This window comes from Monopterus albus, unplaced genomic scaffold (assembly GCF_001952655.1).
Source record: "Monopterus albus unplaced genomic scaffold, M_albus_1.0 scaffold51.1, whole genome shotgun sequence".
NCBI classification, from domain to species: domain Eukaryota; kingdom Metazoa; phylum Chordata; class Actinopteri; order Synbranchiformes; family Synbranchidae; genus Monopterus; species Monopterus albus.
In genome coordinates this window covers 5,169,285-5,189,411 of record NW_018127931.1, presented here as the reverse complement: position 1 = coordinate 5,189,411, position 20,127 = coordinate 5,169,285, and the positions used below count along the sequence as shown (strand labels likewise).

General features: G+C 40.5%; 1 protein-coding gene across 2 annotated transcripts in view; it reads left to right on the top strand.

Annotated features, from left to right (window-relative positions):
- zdhhc17 (zDHHC palmitoyltransferase 17) overlaps positions 1 to 18,753 on the top strand; it is a 37,288-nt gene extending 18,535 nt beyond the window's left edge. The window contains exons 4-17 of one of the 2 annotated variants that reach the window (XM_020601396.1): positions 96 to 173; positions 1,369 to 1,513; positions 2,784 to 2,848; positions 4,025 to 4,187; positions 4,352 to 4,477; positions 6,432 to 6,574; positions 7,404 to 7,504; positions 12,233 to 12,357; positions 13,102 to 13,164; positions 13,283 to 13,376; positions 15,294 to 15,377; positions 15,471 to 15,628; positions 15,789 to 15,883; positions 17,205 to 18,753. In XM_020601396.1, the coding sequence (XP_020457052.1) occupies positions 96 to 173; positions 1,369 to 1,513; positions 2,784 to 2,848; positions 4,025 to 4,187; positions 4,352 to 4,477; positions 6,432 to 6,574; positions 7,404 to 7,504; positions 12,233 to 12,357; positions 13,102 to 13,164; positions 13,283 to 13,376; positions 15,294 to 15,377; positions 15,471 to 15,628; positions 15,789 to 15,883; positions 17,205 to 17,343 (1,579 nt within the window). In that variant the 3' untranslated portion in view covers positions 17,344 to 18,753. Of the gene's footprint in view, positions 1 to 95; positions 174 to 1,368; positions 1,514 to 2,783; positions 2,849 to 4,024; positions 4,188 to 4,351; positions 4,478 to 6,431; positions 6,575 to 7,403; positions 7,505 to 12,232; positions 12,358 to 13,101; positions 13,165 to 13,282; positions 13,377 to 13,507; positions 13,964 to 15,293; positions 15,378 to 15,470; positions 15,629 to 15,788; positions 15,884 to 17,204 lie in introns of those variants that run through there. The other variant, XM_020601397.1, reaches the window with a different exon arrangement.
- Positions 18,754 to 20,127: the final 1,374 nt, after the last annotated feature.

Below are 20,127 nucleotides of genomic sequence, written 5' to 3'. Positions count from 1 at the left end.
GAGTCCAGTTTTGCAGTTCACACTTGGATTAGATTTACAGAAAGAGGTCAGATTCTTGGATAGAAGTTTCACCTGATAATTGGTTGTATGTGCAGGTACTACATATCGAAGGGAGCCATAGTTGACCAGCTGGGAGGTGACCTCAACTCCACACCTCTACACTGGGCCACAAGGTAACACCCACCCATCACTGATGACATATTTGCCACTAGGCTGACACATTACATCCACAGAGCAATGCCTTTGTATCATTTTGTTAAAATCTCTTTCTTCCATTCATATTTCTTTCACATTTCTTTCGCATAAAGGAACTGAATCAAAGAAATGTATATTTTAATCTCTTTCTTCTGGTTGCCAATAAACATCAGAATTATTTTATTGTACTTTCCGGTGATGAGCTTATCAAGTGGGACAAGGTCACTTGGGCCAAAATCCTAGCTGAAAAGGAAGAGCCACTTTGCATGGCAGTGTCTCATTCTAAACCATTCCTGCAAACATACATTATGCCTAGACTGTTCATCGCCATCTTCTTTATTGCAGTTTTATTTTTTTCCACCGTTGTGTTACTATGATCTCAACTTCTTAATTTGAAGGTGTTTTATGTGCTCCTTTCTCTTGGTAATAATCACTGTTATGCTGTAAACTGAAAGGAGGTGATGCGCACATGAGATCCACCCACCTCTCTTGATCAGACAGAGGCTCCATGAAACTCTCCTCCTGAATTATTGATAGGCTTGACAACAGGGGTCCACACCATCTCTGTTGTGCAGACACTCTGGAGTCCTGCATCTCCATCCAGCTGTACCTCAAACTACCTCCCCATCTGTCTCCATCTGCCTTTGACCTTTAAAAGCCCCGTATTCGCCTCCTCTCATCTGTATGACCTCACTCGTTCACACCCATGCTGGAGTTGAGTGCAGGGTGTTAACAGTTTTGTGTACACGTGTGGTGTAAGTGACATGCACTTCTCACTGTCATTTTTACCACTTTATTCTCTGAATTTTATTGTCCTTTGGGGGGAGTTTACATTACATACGAGATTAGTAATAAAATGATGGTTTATTACAAGCAATAAAAATGTGTTACACCACAAACATCAAATGATAGGAGAAGACAAGGAATCAGTTAATGAGGATGCATCATTTCACGTGCAGATATGGCAGTTTAATAGCAGGGAGAATATTTGAGACCCTGATCTTTGGACTGTTTAGTCTGACCTGTTCACCCACTCAGCACCAGTGAAAATGGCTTTGTTATTGTTCACCCCAAACCTCTAAATGACTAGAGGTATTTGCACAGACATGTTACAGGCTGTTTTTATTTGTTCCATTTCAGTGTTTTGTATATTGTGTGCTCATCTACTCCCAGACAAGGCCATCTATCCATGGTGGTGCAGCTCATGAAATATGGCGCAGACCCATCTTTGATTGACGGCGAGGGCTGCAGCTGTGTCCATCTGGCCACCCAGTTCGGCCACACCTCCATCGTGGCCTACCTTATCGCCAAAGGACAGGTAGGATGCACACACCCCAGTGTTTCCACCAGAAAATGTTTCAGGCAAGGTGCCAAGAGGATATGAGAGGTTTTGTGTGCACACGTTAAAATTTTTGGTTATCTATTTCTTGCACAACACAAAACCTTTGGTTGGTAATTTCCTTGTAAAGATCATGTATTAATAAAATGTATTTATTGCACACAAACAACTGTCAGCTACCCGTTAGTTCACAATTGAAGAAGTTAGAACAATCTTTAAGAAAATGAAATAAAAATATAAAATCCACATAATGAAGTAGCTTACATCAAATAATGAAACTAAAATAAATTAAATTTGGTGCAAACTGCAATTTTGAAATGAACTGCTTATTTTCTCATCATGAGCACAGTGTGCATGACTCATTGCTGCACTTAATTTTTCTCCGCATTGAAAAAAAAATTTCACCGTGGTATCAATGCATGAAAATTCTCCCACAAAATACCCATTTATTGATATTTTCCTACAGGCTCCCAAGTGCTTTCCTTGCAGCCTGTTCCAGAGGTCTGTTTTCACCTAGTAAATTCAAAAATTTAAGGATAGATTTATTTGGTGGAGGAATCGTGTTCATAGTTCACACTACCCAGAGAAACAGTGAGTATGATGGCAGAGAGCTTGCTCAGGCAGGGGTAAAACTGACCAACACATTTCCATTTAAAACTTAGTTCAAAATGTATCTTTTTAAATTTAGTTTTAAACAAATTGGAATTTACCATGGATAGTCTGATACAACCACAGGTTATATTTGGGGTTTTTTAACCACTCTGGGTCCTAGCCGCATGTTCTGTTTGCTTCTGTTTTGCTTCTGCAGCTTGTGTTTGACCCATAGCCTGTATACCTGCATCACCGATGCTTATGCTAATACCAAAGCCCCCACCGCCCCCCTTCTGCCCCTCTTCTTCGTCTTCAGGTGTTTTGGAGATAAATGTTAATATTTTTGGTTGAGTATCCCCTGGCTTCCTCTCCCAAGCACAAATAATTATTGACAGATCTTTTCTCCATTATTATGGAGGAGTTTGAAAAACCATGATGGGAAAAGGGTGTTTTATACAACAACACATTTCCCTCAATTGTTTTATAATTGTTTATTCGTGTTTGTGTCCGTGTCATTTGAGGACAAGTCTGTGTTTTAAGTTGTGTGCTAATGATCTCCATCAAGTGGAGCCATATTGCCTGTCTTTTTCTCCCATCACATCTCCGTTTGGTTCCTGTGCTCCTTCAGTTGTTTTATTGTACCTTCCCTTTATAACAGGATGTGGACATGATGGATCAAAACGGCATGACTCCTCTGATGTGGGCGGCTTACAGGACACACAGGTGTGTATATTACAGTTTAGTGTTCCTGTTGACTTTGTCTGCAGCTGGGATGAGAATCAGCACCTCCAAATCCGAGGCCATGGTTCTCAGTCGGAAAAGGGTGGCTTGTTCCCTTTGGTTTGGTGGTTGCTTATTGAGTTCCTGCCTCAAGTGGAGGAGTTTAAGTATCTTGGGGTCTTGTTCACGAGTGAGGGAACGGGAGATTGACAGGCGGATCGGTGCAGCTTCTGCAGTAATGCGGTCGATATACCGGTCTGTCGTGGTGAAGAAGGAGCTGAGCTGTAAGGCAAAGCTCTTGATTTACTGGTCGATCTACGTTCCGACTCTCACCTATGGTCATGAGCTTTGGGTCATGACCGAAAGGGCAAGATCCTGGATACAACCAGCCGATATGAGCTTTCTCCACAGGGTGGCTGGGCGCACCCTTAGAGATGGGGTGAGGAGCTCGGTCACCCGGGAGGAGCTCAGAGTAGAACCGCTGCTCCTCCACATCAAGAGGAGCCAGCTGAGGTGGCTCGGGCATCTGTTTCGGATGCCTCCTGGGCACCTTCCTACCTGTAAATGAGTCAGAATTCATTAGACACACTGCTAACACAGGGAAACAAGTCCCATTGTTGCTGCTCAACTTCATATGTCGATTCCCTGATTAGATATTTTTCTCAGTAATCATGTCTATTTGTATTTTATTTTTATTTTAAATTCATCCATTGATCCATATCATTAACAGCATGATGGAGATGTAAAAATTGAAATTAGTAATGAATAGTTCATTGCTTTCTAGAACTTAAAAATGTCCGTTATTCACCACAGACATTTATTTGACAGGTTAGCAAACAGTAATCATAGTTATTACTCGTTTCTTTGTTGTTGTCGCTAAGTTATCCTCCACAACAAACCCTCTATGGCAGAAAAGTGCTGATGTGCTAAGTTCTGTTGGTTTTGAGTGGCACACACCTGTCCACAACCATTACTGTATCACGTTGTCCTAGAATTGATGTAAAAATGTCTTTAATAGCTTTTGATTTTGATTTGTAACAACATTGTTCTTGTGAACCCGCATGCAGAATTGCAATGCAAATTATAAAGACCCAAATTTTGCACTGTTTGACCTCGTTTTCTGTAGCCTATGTCAAACTGATGACTCAGCTAGACTTGATTTCTGCCTCTGTATGATAGTGTGGATCCTACCCGGCTGCTACTGACGTTCAACGTGTCTGTCAATCTTGGCGACAAATATCACAAGAACACAGCGCTGCACTGGGCCGTGCTGGCCGGCAACACCACTGTCATCAGCCTGCTGCTGGACGCCAATGCTAACGTTGATGCACAGAACATCAAGGTAGTGTCTTCCTCATGGCCTGATCCGCTGTCCATGTGCACATAATTGTTTGATAATAAAATGTATGTAGACAGTTAATGCTATGACTAAGAATGGTGGAGATGTAGCCAAAGTTTTTTTTCTTAAGATAAATGTGCATAAATTGGTCGTCTGTTGTTTTTTAGGGCGAAACACCGCTAGATCTTGCTAAGCAAAGGAAGAATGTTTGGATGATCAATCACTTACAGGAAGCACGGCAGGCCAGAGGCTATGACAGCCCATCCTACCTGAAGAGATTGAAGATGGACAAGGTACACACATGCACACACATGCTTAAATACTTTTTTTATTATACATTAAAAGAGAGGCACAGTTAGTCAGAGTAGAAAAACTGTCAAGCCACATCAAATATGGTTTCAAATTTGAAGCATTAGAGACAGGCAATAAATTTTGAGTCTCTTCTTTGGGACTAAGTTTTAACTGTCTAAACTTTGCTGTAAAACACATTGTTGTTAGTTCACTGGGTGACCTCCCTTCTTCACTTCAAACAGACATGCTCAGACCCGCTTGTCCAGGTCGAATCTTTGTACTGCTGCAGTGTTGTAGCATGTCTGAGGTAGTGGTTTTGTTCTTTTGCTGTGTACTGCGTTTCTCAATTCTCAGACAATCTGACAGGAGAGAGAGGGCTCTCAAATGTCCTGCTGTGTTTGACAGTATGTGCTGGAAAATATCAGAACTTTTTAACTACCCGGTCTGACCACAAGTGGGGGTCATTCATGTGCATTTGAATAATGATGACTCTTCTTAATTGAACTTGACTCCTGGAGTACGAGATGCTCAGATATTTATTTAGTTAGTTGTCAGAGTAGGTGATTGAGCCAAAACATCCAGACTCCTGTGGTTGGTGGTTTCCCGTCTTGGTAGAAGATGTGTAGATTTTTCTGTGTGTTTGAATCTAAATGTCTAAATGTTCTACGTTGGTTTGCAGTAGGTTTTAAGGTTAAGTCTTTATTTTAACCTTGTTTGAATGTGTCTTCCCACTTGTCTGCTGAGACTTTCAGTTAATTAAGGTCAACTTTAGAATTAGACAAAAAAGTTTGCATCCAAAAAAATTGACAAAAATTGATAAGAAAAATCCCCAAATCCTGACAGTGTGTCACAGTTACCCCTTGTACACTGCCCATTGAATGCGGGGTTTTTCCGCCAGTTCTCTATGTTCTGCAAAAAAGGTACAGTCACAGCATGGGGGGTGGCATTGTTGACCCTCCAAAATACCACAAGAGGTACTATTTTTTTCCCTCAAGATGAGTTCTCCCCCCACCTCTTGTGTAAACAGGATGAGGTGGAATGGGGGCTTGGAGGTTTGCATGAGAGAGAGAGAGCAGCGTGAACAAGAACAAAGTGAATCAAAAAATTAAAATGTTATTTTGTGATTGTTTTGCTATGGTAAAGCATGAATAAACACAGCTAGATCTTTGCATATACCCGTGGGATATATTTTATGTGACTGCAGCCCCATCATATGCATGAGACTAATCTGCTGTGCGTGTGCGTGTGTGTGTGTGTGTGTGTGGCCCTGCTCTCAAACAGACACACAGACCTGAAATTGGATCCAGGTTGTAGGCTACTGTAATTCCTAATTTCCATTCATAAATATATGAAACAAAGTCAGATGGCAGCCCGTTTGTTTCATTTTCAAATTAGCTGCAAAGTACACGGACTGTCAGACGTCATGAGAAGCATATGCCTCTAGGACTGGAATTTCTAGCACCTGTGTGAAATGAACATAGGAGCAGCAGTTTTCTGGCTTTTTTAAGTTCATTGTAAAAAGGCTTAAATCAAAAAAAAGTTGCCTTAAAGGAGGGTCAAAAATACCAGCAGTTTGCTGTGATCTCTGTGTAAAAGGGGCTCATGTTTATAGATTTGACAAGTTATTCATTGTAGTCCAGATCCCTTGTCAGGCCCACTGATGAGTCGAGTCGAGTCTGCTTTGATGGCTTTGTAGATGCTTCTTTATTGTTTGTTTCCACCTGATGCTTGAAATTCACTTCTTCAGTATTATTCTAGGGCATTTAACAAGAAATCATCAAAAAATGTATATGCCTATTTCGTTACTGCTGTTTAATAGCACAGTATAAATTGTAAGGAACCTTCTTACACTGACAGAGCTTTACTCAGTATTTTCCGACCAATCTCCTTTCAATTTCCTAGCTATGTCCTCCTGTATCCTTTGGCTCTTTATCCCTTCACCTTCTCCTTCTGCAGGAGTTCAGGCAGAAGGTGATGCTGGGAACACCCTTCGTGGTCATCTGGCTAGTTGGTTTCATCGCTGACCTGAATATTGACTCCTGGCTCATCAAGGGCATGATGTATGCTGGTGTCTGGGTTGCTGTGCAGTTCCTCTCCAAGTATGTCTCTCTACTAAGTCTTTAGTATGGTTTATCAAAGTGATTTCGATGTGTCGACAGCAATTTCATATAATATTAAGAATATACTGGGCAAGGTTTTCAGAACCAACACATAAACTATATGTACCCATATCCGTGCTTGTAAACATGCAATTTCCAACATTTCTCATGCATTCACAAACGCGTACCCTTTGCTTATGCCCCCCTATCTCTGCCATCTGGTCCTGCTGTGAAGTTTGTTGTGCCTCTCACCGCTGTTAGCAGTCTTAATACAATACCTTACAATAACCAGTGTTTTAGCTTCTATATTTAACAACATTCTTGCAGTGCCTGCTTGGTGGAAAAAAAAACAAAACAAAAACGGTAGTGAATAGAAGAAAATAGTGAATATGAGTGCTATCAAGTCTAGCTGCAGTGTGTCATTATATGGTTCGGTTTATTTTTGTTTGCATTTATCTATATGTGCGACAGTGAGCGGGTTTCTTTCACATCTCCACAAGGAATGCTTTTGAGGTGGAAAACATATAAGTTATGACCTGAGCAGTGTCTGTACTGGGAATAATATTCTGACTTATTATAATTTGACCTGAACTTGAAACATAAGCCTCAAGTTGTAGTGTACTGGAATTCCCCTTTAACAGTGACAGTTTCAAAGTCAGTATGATCATATGTCTTAGGGTTGTCACACTGTTGGACTGACAAAGTGCAGTGTGGAAATTAGACAGTGGCTGAGTTTAACAAAAGAAAAAAATAGATAAAACTTAACCACTGAGACCAATTTAAGACACACTGCTAAGAATGTCACCCCTCCTCCTCTCTCTGTGTGCAGGGCTTTCTTTGACCACTCCATGCACAGCGCTCTCCCTCTGGGAATCTACCTGGCCACCAAGTTCTGGATGTACACCACCTGGTTCTACTGGTTCTGGAATGATATCCTTTTCTGTCACAGACTGCAACAGCCTTGACTTCCTTTTCCTAAAGGAGTAAGTTGACATTCTGGGGACATTTAATTTCATGCCAAAAGTCAGATTGATATCAGTATAAATTTTGTGCAGGAAAAATGAAGTTCCCAAATGTAGCCAATTAGCTTAGCGTAAACAGCTACACTGTATCTGTCAAAAGGAAACAAAATCTGCCTACCATCTACCTACATCATCTATCTACACAGTAACCTGTTGTGTAACTACAAAATGACATTTTTTTTATTTAAATAGTAAGTAATTGTGTTCCTAATTCCCATGCTGGAAAAGGTTGCACTTAAGTCTGATGATGTGATGATGTGATTTCTCTGACCAATTACTAGTCTGCAGTGTTTACACATCACCATTTGGTATCACCTCTGCTCACTTGGAACCTTGATGGAGGTGATGCCAAAAATAGTACCAGGTACTATCCCCAGCATTTGACTGCTGGAAACACAAATAAAGCAAGTCGAATGGAGTTGCACTGGTACCAGCTGGTGGAAAGGGGACTTAAGAGTTACAGAAAGGCTTTTCTGTCCACCTATGGGCACCTTTTATTTGCCCACAGCCCTCTTATGTGTGAGTGTCAGAGATTTTAGACCTGACACACATTGTCTGTTTACTGGACTAAATGCAACAATTCACAGCATTACAGTTCTCCCCCATGTTCATTAAAGTGAGCTATGTATTCTTGGTTTATAAGAAATTACAAGTGTCATGCAACATAAGCCAAGAGGGTTTATGAATGTGTTGGTACCAGTGTATTTGCCAAATGGGCCCTCTTAGCAGGGAGGGTCTCAATAAAATATGGGCTTGTAAAATAAATTTTTACCAGCTTCTACTGCTTGAGTTGTGTTTTGCCAGAAGAAGGCAGGAGCAAAGCTTGTGCTGGCAAACTGGAACATTAGTGAGATTGAGTTACAGGCCATTTTTAGTGGGATAAAGGAATGCAAATGGAGAACGGTTGATGTAAAGGGAAGAAGAAGGGGGTGTAGTTATGTTAAACAAATGCAGACAAAGTGACACAAGCTGTTGGGTCTCATTGTCATGTAGAATAACTCCTGTGTCTGAATGAATACACATAGTTTTAAGTATGTGTTGCTGTGTTAAAATAGTGAACAGGGAGTTGAGTTGGCCTCAGTGTGGCTGCTCTCTCAGTTTTTGTTCCTAGAACCATTTCCCTTCTGTTCAGATGCTGCTAATTGCAGGAGATGAGAGGGGAGCTCTTGTTTGTGGAAGGCATTTAATTTCCCGCCTCACTGCTTCAGTAATGGGATGGGAGGGTAAGATGTCTTTGACCTGAGCTTATTGAAAAAGTCAACGGTGCTTGAAAGGTTTTTTATATGTGGTTTGAGCACATTTTTCACACATGAGTGGTGCATCTACTCAGGATGAAACTGATTGGAATCTGCTACATTGACAGGCATGTTCTTCACCTGCTCTCTAAGCCAGGAGTCTACTGCATAGGTTTTCACATATGCATTGATCTTTAAAGGGCAAAGGTTTGGTGATGTTACATCCTGTGCTCTGGTAGATGTTTGTTCATACATGGATCGTTTACCACATGGAATGTTGTCTCTTTGAGTCAAGTGAGACAGGTCCTTGAAGACATTTACTTGTTAAAAATAAATGACTTCAGACTTCTCTTAAGTCCTCCAACTATTGAAGTTGTCATTGAGTCTGTATGTCGACCATGAATCTTCCTAGAAATGGTGTCTTTCTCCTGCCTTGAAACACATGCTGTTTCATGTTCCTGACAACACAGGAGTTTAGCTTTTCCTCCTTCAGACCTGCAGCTGTAGGCGGGCTGTTATTCCCAGTGCCCAGTGGTGGCAGCGCATTTTCTAATCGCATTCTTTTATGGAAATCAAGCAATATGAATATCAGGAGCACTGTAGGACAACATGATATATGTACTTGTTGTAACTGGAAGTTATTAATTCATTTAAAGTTAACAGAATGGCACTCTTCATGCTGTTAATTGGCAACACCATCACCAGATTTTCCCACATCATTTTGATACCGTTACCCACAAGAACAAGTGCCCAGTGGTCCCTATAATTAAGGCGTAGGTATGCTCAAAATGAATTAGCGATTCAGAAAGTTTTTTGTTGCACGGTTTTCACAGCACTTGGTTTATGAGTCAGTGATCATTTTCTGTATTGGTTAGCATGCTGGTTGTTTTCTTGATTAAACGACTGTTCATTTAGTCTATGGAATGTCAAAAAGTAGTGGAAACTCCCCACAGCCCAGGGTGTGATGTCTTAGATTTGGTTCGGTTTCATTAAGTTTCATATTTGAGAGGGAAAAGGAGAAAGTCATCATACTTGTGAGGCAACATTTTCGCTTGAAATATGAGTGAAACAACTGCTTAATCATCAAAATTTTCACTGATTAACTAACTACTCAATGAATCGAGTAATAAACATGGCAGATCTATTGTTATGCACATAAAAATTGAAAGTAATAGTTGTGTGAAGGATTGAAAGGGGGAACCTGCAAGAGACGATTAAAATGTGACCTACTTTGTCACCATTAGACCTGCTATAGCTGATTACTGTGTGAAGTGGGCATGATTATCACATTTCCAATGAAAATGTTTGCGTGCAGAACCCGATATCCTACATTGAAGAAGCGTGGGGGTTTCATTCATCCAGCATACTGATGCTTTTAAAGTTCTCCTTTGTAATCTGCAGTCTGTGGTGCCAAGGGAGACATCTGTTAACTCTGTGGCCCTTCAGAGCCTGGTTACATAAACTGGGGGGCCAAGGCCCAGTGCGGGCTGCTTGAGTCCCTCCAGTTTGTACAAGCCTGCAGTTCTAATTAACTCATATTGAACTTGAAGATGGGAATATAAACCTTTCATTTCATCACGGGCTAAAAGAGCCTAGCATCAAGTTTGAAGTGACCTGATTATCTGGTCAAATGTGACAGGAGACATTTTCATTTCATATAAAGTAAGATAAAGTCTGCCCTGCATACCGTCATTAGTGCTTCTGTTTTTTGTAAGCATTTTGCTTGTGTATCTTAAGTGTTTTGCACATCTTGAGCAGTTGAGCACACATTTAGTCTGAGCATGTTAGCTACAGCTTTTTTACCTTTTCATTTCATGATATACTGTTGGGTTTATCCTTTCATTTAATGACCTTTAATATGCAAGGAGGTATTGCAGCATAGAAGGAGAGGTACATTTTTAATGTTAAAATAACACCTTAATAATTTTGATTGTAGACTAGCCCCTAACTGGGTGAATGGCATCTCTCCTATTGCCACTGAATGCCCAGATTGTTATTGCACTATGCAACTTAGGGTGAGTGTTCCTGACAGCTCTCACCAGAACTGCGTAACGCTTTACAGCACCATACCCTTCCGCTAGCTCAGTATTCTATGATTCTTACACACATGCAGAGACAAATCCCCAGGCCTTTGTTGAGTTTTGGTATTTTTTTCATTGGAGAAAGTAACCATTTAGACTGAGACTATGTGGTCAGTTTATCTAAGTAATGCAATTCAGAATTTGTTCCGACATTTTTGGAAATGTTAGTACTTGTTGTCTGACCAAACTAGCTCTATTAGCAGGCAGATACATCTTGTTCAGGCCACAGTCGTCTGTCAGTAAGAACGTTATAGCTGCATTTCCACTGTTGGAAATTTGCTCTGATGTTTCAGGGTTCAAGGATTTTATTGTCAATTCACCATATGTGCAGGACATACAGAAAATCGAAATACCGTTTCTCTCTCACCTAGTATTGGGTGCCATAACATTTAGGAACTAAAATAGAGTAAAATAGAATAGAATAAGACCTGGATTGACGTAATTAGGAGAAATCTAAACGGTACAGCCAATAAACTGTGACTCAAAGCCATGTACAGTGACAGTAAAGTACACTGTCAAATGTATATTGTGTGATATGGGCGCATACTATGTATGTTGCCAACAGTGTTTCATTCCATTACCCATATCTGTATTCAAACGGTTTGAAAATACAAGCAGTAGTTCAGTAAAACAAAAAAAACTGCCTTTATTCTAAGTGTTCATCTTCAGTGACACAATAAATAAACCTAGGCAGGATTATATTTGTATAAAACCCTGTAATATTATTTTATCGTTCTTTGGCTTCTGATGTTTTCTTTCCTGGTTCAGTAATGGCTTTAACTTGTATACAAATGCACGTGTAAGCTACTGCAACTAGTATTTGTGACATTTGGGTATAACTCATTGACTAACTGGCACCATCTTTGCATCTCCACTAGTGAGTGAGTTTGCAAACTAATGACCTGCTCCACACAGTGTTATCTTATCAGATAGTTGTACTAGATGGCACTGTCAGCTCTGAGTTCTTTATGGAGATACAGTACTTGGGAGTATGATTTTGAGCTTCATAAACACAAATGTTAAGGCAGAAGTGTTGCATTGAAGTACTTACAGATGTACAGGTGGTCATAATGTTGTGCCCGATCGGTGTATATGTGTATATACACACACATATAAGCTCACAAACCTATCGCCTCTGATCATTGAAGCATTACATTAGCAACATAACCACTGCTAATACCTCTGCTTTAAAGCATGACAACTATAACTTGTTTTTAAAGATGCACAATATAGCTTTAAGTGGTGCGTATTAAGGTGGGTGTCATAGCAACCTGATTGTGGTTCAAACAAAAAAAAGCATCTTCCTTAACCTCACTGTACATCTGCCATTTGCCACTGTCCATGTGCCCTTCCTGATAAACACCCTGGCTCTATTCTACAACTTTGGAAAATCTTGGAAGTCTGACCCGGGAATCATCAAAGCATCAGAGGAACAGAAGAAAAAGGTTGAGTTTCAAGGAACAAACATTGTGTAAAGTATGGTTCTAGTGTGTTTTGTACAGGTCAGATAATTTTTCTCACATTCTGATATAACATGGGGTGTTAGTTCAGCTGTGAACATTTCATTGGCTGACCCTCCTGCCCCAGCCACCCACAGTTGTGGTCCCTGTCCCTCATTATCACCCTCTTAACAGCAGACAGCTAGAACCCAGTTTCTCATCAGGTCCTGATTCTCCATTCTGTGATGAAGAGCTAAATTTACCCTGCATTGTTGGCACAGGGCAGGACTCACCATAGTTTGGGCTAGCCAACACCCTCAGAAATAAATAAAAAAAAAAGACTTCAAAGCCTTCCCTTCCCCGTAGAGGATCCCCTCCAACTCTTGTTTTCCTGTGATAACAGTGGAGATTATGATTTTTGGATCTTTAGTTCATTTGCACAGAGATAAGTTATTAAAGCAAGCTGATAAAAAAAAGAAAAGAAAAAACAAAGTAACCCATTTCTCATATGTGGGATAACCTCCTTTTAAAAGGCATTTTGCCTTTAAAAACAGAAAACAAACTTGTGTAAATCCCACAGTAGCCTTGGCCCCACATCATCATGAGTCAGCTGAGTTCCCAGTGTGATTGTTGAGCTGGAAATCCCAGCCTCAGTTTGTCAGTGCTGCAGTGTCAAACCTCAGTTCATTCATTTTATTTGCAGTGTGTTCTGTTAAAATCCTGCTTGTGTTTCTTGTTTCCTTCCTCCAGACAATTGTGGAGCTTGCAGAGACTGGCAGCCTGGACCTAAGCATATTCTGCAGCACCTGCTTGGTAACATCTGCCTCCTTTTTGTTTTTTGTTTTTTTTGCACAGACACTGATCATCAGATAATATTAATAGTAAAAGAAATGAAGGGGGAAAAAAATCCCTTGTACCCATTTCCTTACAGATACGGAAGCCCATCAGGTCCAAACACTGCGCTGTGTGCAACCGCTGTATCGCCAAGTTCGACCATCACTGTCCCTGGGTGGGGAACTGTGTCGGTATGTCAGCAACAACACAGATTTATGATGATGTCAACAACCAAAGCCACACAGGCTCTTTACAACAAGTAGCTGCTCTCATAGTATCACTCCTTAGAAAGAGAGTTGTTGGCTTTTTATTGTTTTCTCAGCTTCAGATCCCACTCAAAGAAGCAACATGTCCTCATTGAAGACTGCTGGGGCTCAAAACACCAAATACATAGTGAGAGAAAATAGAAAGTTGAGCGATGTTGATTGTAAAATAAAACCTTATAACAAGATGCGTGTAATGAAGAGGGAAATAAAGTGAAGCGGAGTGAGGAAAAATTCCTAAGTGGAGCAAGTGTGTATGTTGAGGATTGTTTGAGGATCCAGAGGATCCAGAATGCAGGGGGCTTGTAACAGTCATTTTGAAAGCAGGTGGTCAGGATGGAACTTTAAAAGTGAGGAAATCTTCTGAACAAACAAAGAGTCCCCAGACTGAAAGATGTCAGCAGCCAAGGGCACTGACAGAAACCCAGACTATGACAGACCCTGGCTTTTGGACTAGTTGCTGGTAGCATTCTAGATGGTCTTTTTTGGAGGTCTGGAGCACAGAGCATCCATTCCTTCCAAGAAATACTGATTTGTCTGACCACAATACACGTTTCCACTGTGTGATGATCCATCCCAGATGCCTCTGAGCCCAGACTGTGCTTCTGGACACTGTTGACATAGGGCTTCCTTTTGGCACAGTACAGTTTTATGCAGTATTTATGGATGTAACTAGTTATTGTAGTGCCTGGCACAGGTGTGCCAACGTAATCCTGAGTCCATGTACAGTAGTTATATAGCTTATAGAAGAGTGCCGATTCTTGATGCGGTGCCGTCTGAGGGATCAGAGAGCACGGTCATCCAGTTTCAGCTCACACTCTCACCCTTTATGCAGTGAAATCCCTCCAGATTCCTTGAATCTTTTAATTATGTTATGCACCATAGAGGGTGACGTATCCAGTCCTTTCCTGTCTTTCTTTGAGGAACATTCTTTTTAAACATTTCAATAATTTTCTTTTGCATATATTGTCAAACTGGTGGTCCTTGGCCTTTCCTGGATGCCACTTTTGCACCAAATCACAATTTCAACCACCTGTTAACATCTCCTGTTTTCAAATGGAATCATCATTTCATTGTTTTACCTCAAACCATCCAAACCTTGCAGACATCAGAATTGAAGTGGTTGTTTATTTTGAACAAAGAATAAAGTTGATGAGGTACCACATCAAATAATGTGCTGCTGTATTGTTTTCAATGTAATACAGCACACAGTTGATTTACAAATCAAGATTTTCAGTTTTAATTTTGGTTTTGCAGACTGTCCCAATTTTTTTGAATTGAGGTTGTAAACATCTCACAAACTAATGGCGTTCCCATCAGCCTCAGATACAGTACACTTTGGGTTCCGTGCTAGTAGGCCAGCGTACAGACTTGTTAAACTAAGATGGTGAACAAACCATACATGGCAAACATTACTTGCTAAACATTAGGATGTAGGCATGTTAGTATGGTGATGTTAGCTTTCAGCTCAAAGCTAAACTGCTAGTATGACTGTAAACTGTCTAGTCGTAGTTAACCTATCTAAACACTTTTCCTCATACACAGCAAAGATTTTAGTAGAAGTAAACCGAAGTTGAAGAAAAATACTGTTAAAAGTTTTTGATATGCCTTCCACAATGTCTGACTCATTCCATTTGGTCAAAGTGAACATCCACTGTTCAGCAGAGAACTTGACTGGTGGGGATTTTTGAACTGCGGTTGAATAGCGAAATAAACCAACTCATCCCAATCACTTCTGGATTTTTTATCAACCGTTTTCTTGTCTTAGCTTTACTTGAGTTGGCAGAGGCAAACAAAGCGGCAAACAGGTGATGAGAAAAGGACGATGTTTCTTTTCTACTACAGGAAGTGGGAATCACCGCTACTTCATGGGTTATCTCTTCTTCCTGCTCTGCATGATCTGCTGGATGATATATGGCTGCATCTCCTGTGAGTAACAAAGCTTTATTAAGATTTTGTTTTCTTGTTCTGGTTGCACACTACAATCTTTTTCTCACCTAACTTAATTCTCTTTGCCCTCAGACTGGAGGATTCACTGTGCCACTAGTTATGCCAAGGATGGTTTCTGGCTCTATCTGACCCAGATCGCCTCCTGTTCCCCCTGGATGTTTTGGATGTTCCTCAACAGCATCTTCCACTTCATGTGGGTGGCTGTGCTCATCATGTGTCAGCTTTACCAGGTCTGGCTTTACTTTTTATACACCACTTTAAAAGCAACAGTTTCAGTTGGCTGACTGATAATAGCTGTAATCTATTGGTATTTCAGTACGTCTTTACACCCATGTTACTCTCAAATGTTTCTGAAAAGTTGGCTGACCTTTTTGCTTCAACCTCGCACAGATCGCCGCTCTGGGAATCACCACCAATGAGAGGATGAACGCTCGGAGATACAAGCACTTTAAAGTCACAGCCACATCCATCGAAAGCCCATTCAAGTAAATGATGTTCTCCTAGCTCTTTTCTACAGAAAGCTGAGTGTCATCATCTGAGCTGGGCTGCAGTAATAACATTAAAGGGCTGGTTCACCCAAATGAGGAAAAAAATGTTCCCACTTAGCATCAGTGGTTTCAAATTTTAGTTTTTATGTTTTTGGTTTTGAAATAGCAGGCTCTTGAGATTTCTCAATACAATGGAGATCAGATGAATTTCTTTAGTGATTAAAACACACACAACCACACACACCAGAATGTCTTACTGGCAGTGATGTTTGGCAGTAGTTTTCTGTGGAATTACCTCCTACAGAGGACATAGTCCCTGTGACAACTATTGCTAGCTTGTTCTGTAGATTACCCAGAGCAATGGGAGCTCTGTTTCTGGGAAGAGATTCGTGACAATGAATTTATTCAATTGCATTCTAACACTATCTTAGTGCAATTTTTCCCAAGTTAATGTCTTATTTTATGTTTTAATTTTGTTAGTGAGTGTGGTCTTGATTTCTACTGTAAAGAAGCCATGCCAGGAAGAATAGAGCATATGATGTTTCAGAAATGAATTAATGGAATTGTCCCTTAAAGATAATAACTGGACTGAATATTTCTGTCAATATTGTATCAAGATTTTGGGGATTACATTTGGTGCTTTCAGACAATATTTACACACATACAAACATTTTGAGAAATTGTTACTAATGTCTATATGACAACCAAATGGGTAGAGGCATTTACCGTACTTTCTGGACTATAAGCCGCTACTTTTGTCGCTTCATGCACACACACGACGAAATGCATATGATGCTGCTTCAAGTTACAGGCGATCAATCTGGCTGTCAAAATATCTCATGTTACAACATGGACACCTGTGGCTATGTACAACATGTTTTTTCATCTTACATTTAGTGGGTGCGGCTTATAGTCTGGAAATTATGGTATTTGACTTAGCAAAACAAGTGAAATTTAAGTTTACATTCAGATTTTTTGTTTTGTTTTTGTTTCTTCAATATTTTAAGTTGTGCAGTATTTACATGCTGTATTTGCTAGCTTTTGCTACTGATATAAACAAACTGGGGACCCACTTGTCAAAACATTGCTCCATATTACTAATGGTCAACAACTGCACAGGGTACCTTTAAGCTCAGACATCAGGGTTAGGGTTATAAAGCCAAAGCTGTAATGATGTAATGATACCATCTGTATTTTTTGGTAGATATGTAACTGTGTAATTATATAATACGTATTTTTTCACCCTTCTGGCACATTTAGAAAAGTAGTGATACAGTTCACTAGGACTGATGCTTCATTCTTCTCTCTCTATCTTTAGCCATGGCTGCATCCGAAACCTCATAGATTTCTTTGAGATCCGCTGCTGCGGTCTGATCCGGCCTGTAACGATGGACTGGACCACGCAGTACACAATAGAATACGACCAGACATCTGGCTCGGGCTACCAGCTTGTGTAAAGGAGGAAGAGGAGGAGGGTGGAAGAAAGATTTTGAACGATTACCCTCCTTGTCACCCGGCATTTATATCAGAGTGATGCTGTTCTTGGGAGCACTTGCTTTTTTGGACCATCTTTCCCTCACCGATCAAAAGACTTTGGGGAAAAAAAATAATAAATCAACCAGGACTAGCATGCTGACACCACACCTGCACCCCACCACCTTTACTACTACTACTATTCTACAACATCAGACTGCAGTCTAACCCCTCCACCTCGTCTCTTCTCCTGAGCCCATTGGACGCTGCGTTGCTGCCAGGCATGAGCGGAGAGGACAGAGGCTGATGAGGATTTACAAAATAAAAGCTCTTCTGTTTGTACCAGAGATGTGACGCTGCACAGATAGTAGTGTCATGAAGTTCATTTTCCTTCCCACTTGATGTCCTTATTTATGGTGTCCCTGTTCATGTGCCCTGAATGTTTTTTTGTTTTTTTTTTGATTGGTTCAGGAACTCTGCTGTTTCTGTGATAATTAACTGTGGAGGCCATGGAAGTTGAAGGAAGGCTGTTTCTGAAAATCATGAATTTGTTTGAGTATGATAGAGACAAGGGAATGTCTTTTTAAGGTTTTGATTTTTGCATCATGAATTTTGTGTCATGCTGATGAGGATTTGCCAGCATCGTCATACTTATCAGAGGAAAGTGTTTAGTTACAGGTGGAGCCACTGGAGGAGTCCCACTTCTCACCTGCTGAAATAAAGCTGCATCCACTGAAGACAAAAAAAAAAACCCGACAGCAGTTGTCCATGCAGGATTAAGTGCATGAACTGGGACTCCTCCACCTGCAAACCACTGTAAACGTGACGGTAAATATCGTAGAGACAATGTGACACAGCTATATTTATTTTAAAGCTATTTATAGATGAACTGTTCTAGCACCACCATTTTTACATTTCACATCATTTTAGCCAAGTAGTTTTTTTATGACAAATTATTAAAGAAGTAGCTGTTGAACACAGAAGCCCAGAAACCTTGCCATAAAACTGTATAGACAGGTGCAGTGAGTGTATTTATTAACAGCAGAGTGGAATCTAAGAAAAAGAGAATGCTGCAGAAGGATAGACAAATTTACAAGAAAGGTTCATTCCATGTTTTCAAGAAGATGTAAAGTCTCGTATTTTTAATCTGCCTATAACATTGCACTGATCTTTTTTCTCTTTTTTTGGTAAGTTATTTTTGTTTTGGCTGTTACTGAACCAAAGGGCCCAGCAGCATTGCGTCACACCGACGCTTCCATTGTTCACAAAGAGGAAGAGGAGGGGCCCATCAGACATGAGTGCCTCCCATAACTTCCTGCTTGGACCCCAGCTGTTGGCTCTGCAGCAGTAGCAGGACATACTGATATGTAAATAAATGTGCACCTGTACATAAACTTTTTTTTTTCTTCTCCGTAACTGTTTTTTTGTTCTCGTCAGTGTTAGTCAGAGGTGCTCCTGGAAAGTTTTGTTTTTTTGAGTTTGGGAGACTTCTTCCTACCAAATGGAAAGAAGAAGATCACGTGACTATACTCCAAGTGTATGACTGTAGTTTTTAGTGATGTCCAACACTGCTGTTTATGGGCGTTGTAATCCCCAGTTACCCTAAAGCCCTTCACCGCCCTGAAACTTCACTGCATGTACGATGCCTGGGACATCTGGACCCCCTGAATCACTCCCACCCCCCACCCCCACACCATCATCATCGCCACGGTGACGGCCCGGCACGCCACCTGTCTGTATATAGTGAATGTTAAGTATTTGCAAGTACTTTTCTGCATTACTTTTTTTTTTTTTTAATTTCTCTCAAATCCAGTGTGTTTAGCAGAAGTTGTTTTTCCGGTCACCAGATTTGCAGTCGGGCCCTCCTGTGCAAGTGTGTAATATATTTGAATGTTCATGCTTGTGGACTCCGTAGTTTTTTTTTCCCTTCTGTCATGTACCGCTGGGTTTGTTATGCCACTGGATGTACAAATTGTAAAGCAAAGACACAAAAGAACTAAGGCAGACATTTTTTTTTGTTTTCTTTCTGCAATAGTTTTAAGGATAGGAGGTTATATAAAGGTAAGACCATATCATTTGGGCCTGATGTTTGCATCATCAGAAAGGAACGGTTATGTCACCATTCTGCCATCTTGCAAGCCCCTGATATCACTGCTGCCCTAAAAAGACAACACACTGTAGCTAGTTTTTGTGAGCTTTAAAGGTCAAACATGATCTGCTGTTTAGATTTCATATCATTAGAATATTCTACCGGTAACTAGCCATTTGTGTTCAAATAATTTAAGTGACAGGTAAATAAGGACTATTCCACTATGGACTGTTGTTTTTCTAGGGCAAAGTTCAGCACTCCAAGCTCATCCTGGACCTGTATTCAAACCCATTTCAGTCCTCACTAATTCTTCCAGCAGACCAAAAAGTCTCTGGTGGCTCCCCTCTCACCTAACCATGTGGAATATAGGGAAAAATAAGATAGAGCACATAATCATCTCCAATGTCTCTCTGCCCATCTTCAGGCATCACTGTAACTCTGCTTCAGATGTAAACATATGGGCATGGTTCAGTTTTAATGGCTTTAATATTAAAATACAGTCAAATGTGAACACTTTTGTTTTTTTGAATTTTTATTTGAATCAAGAGCATCTATTTTAGCATAAAAGAATGTTAGGGAGACGACACCGATTGAATGTTGTAGGACAAAGGAATGTGAAAAGGTGAGATCGTCTTACTGAGCATGAACCAAAGCTCCAGCTCCTTGGCCATAACCACAC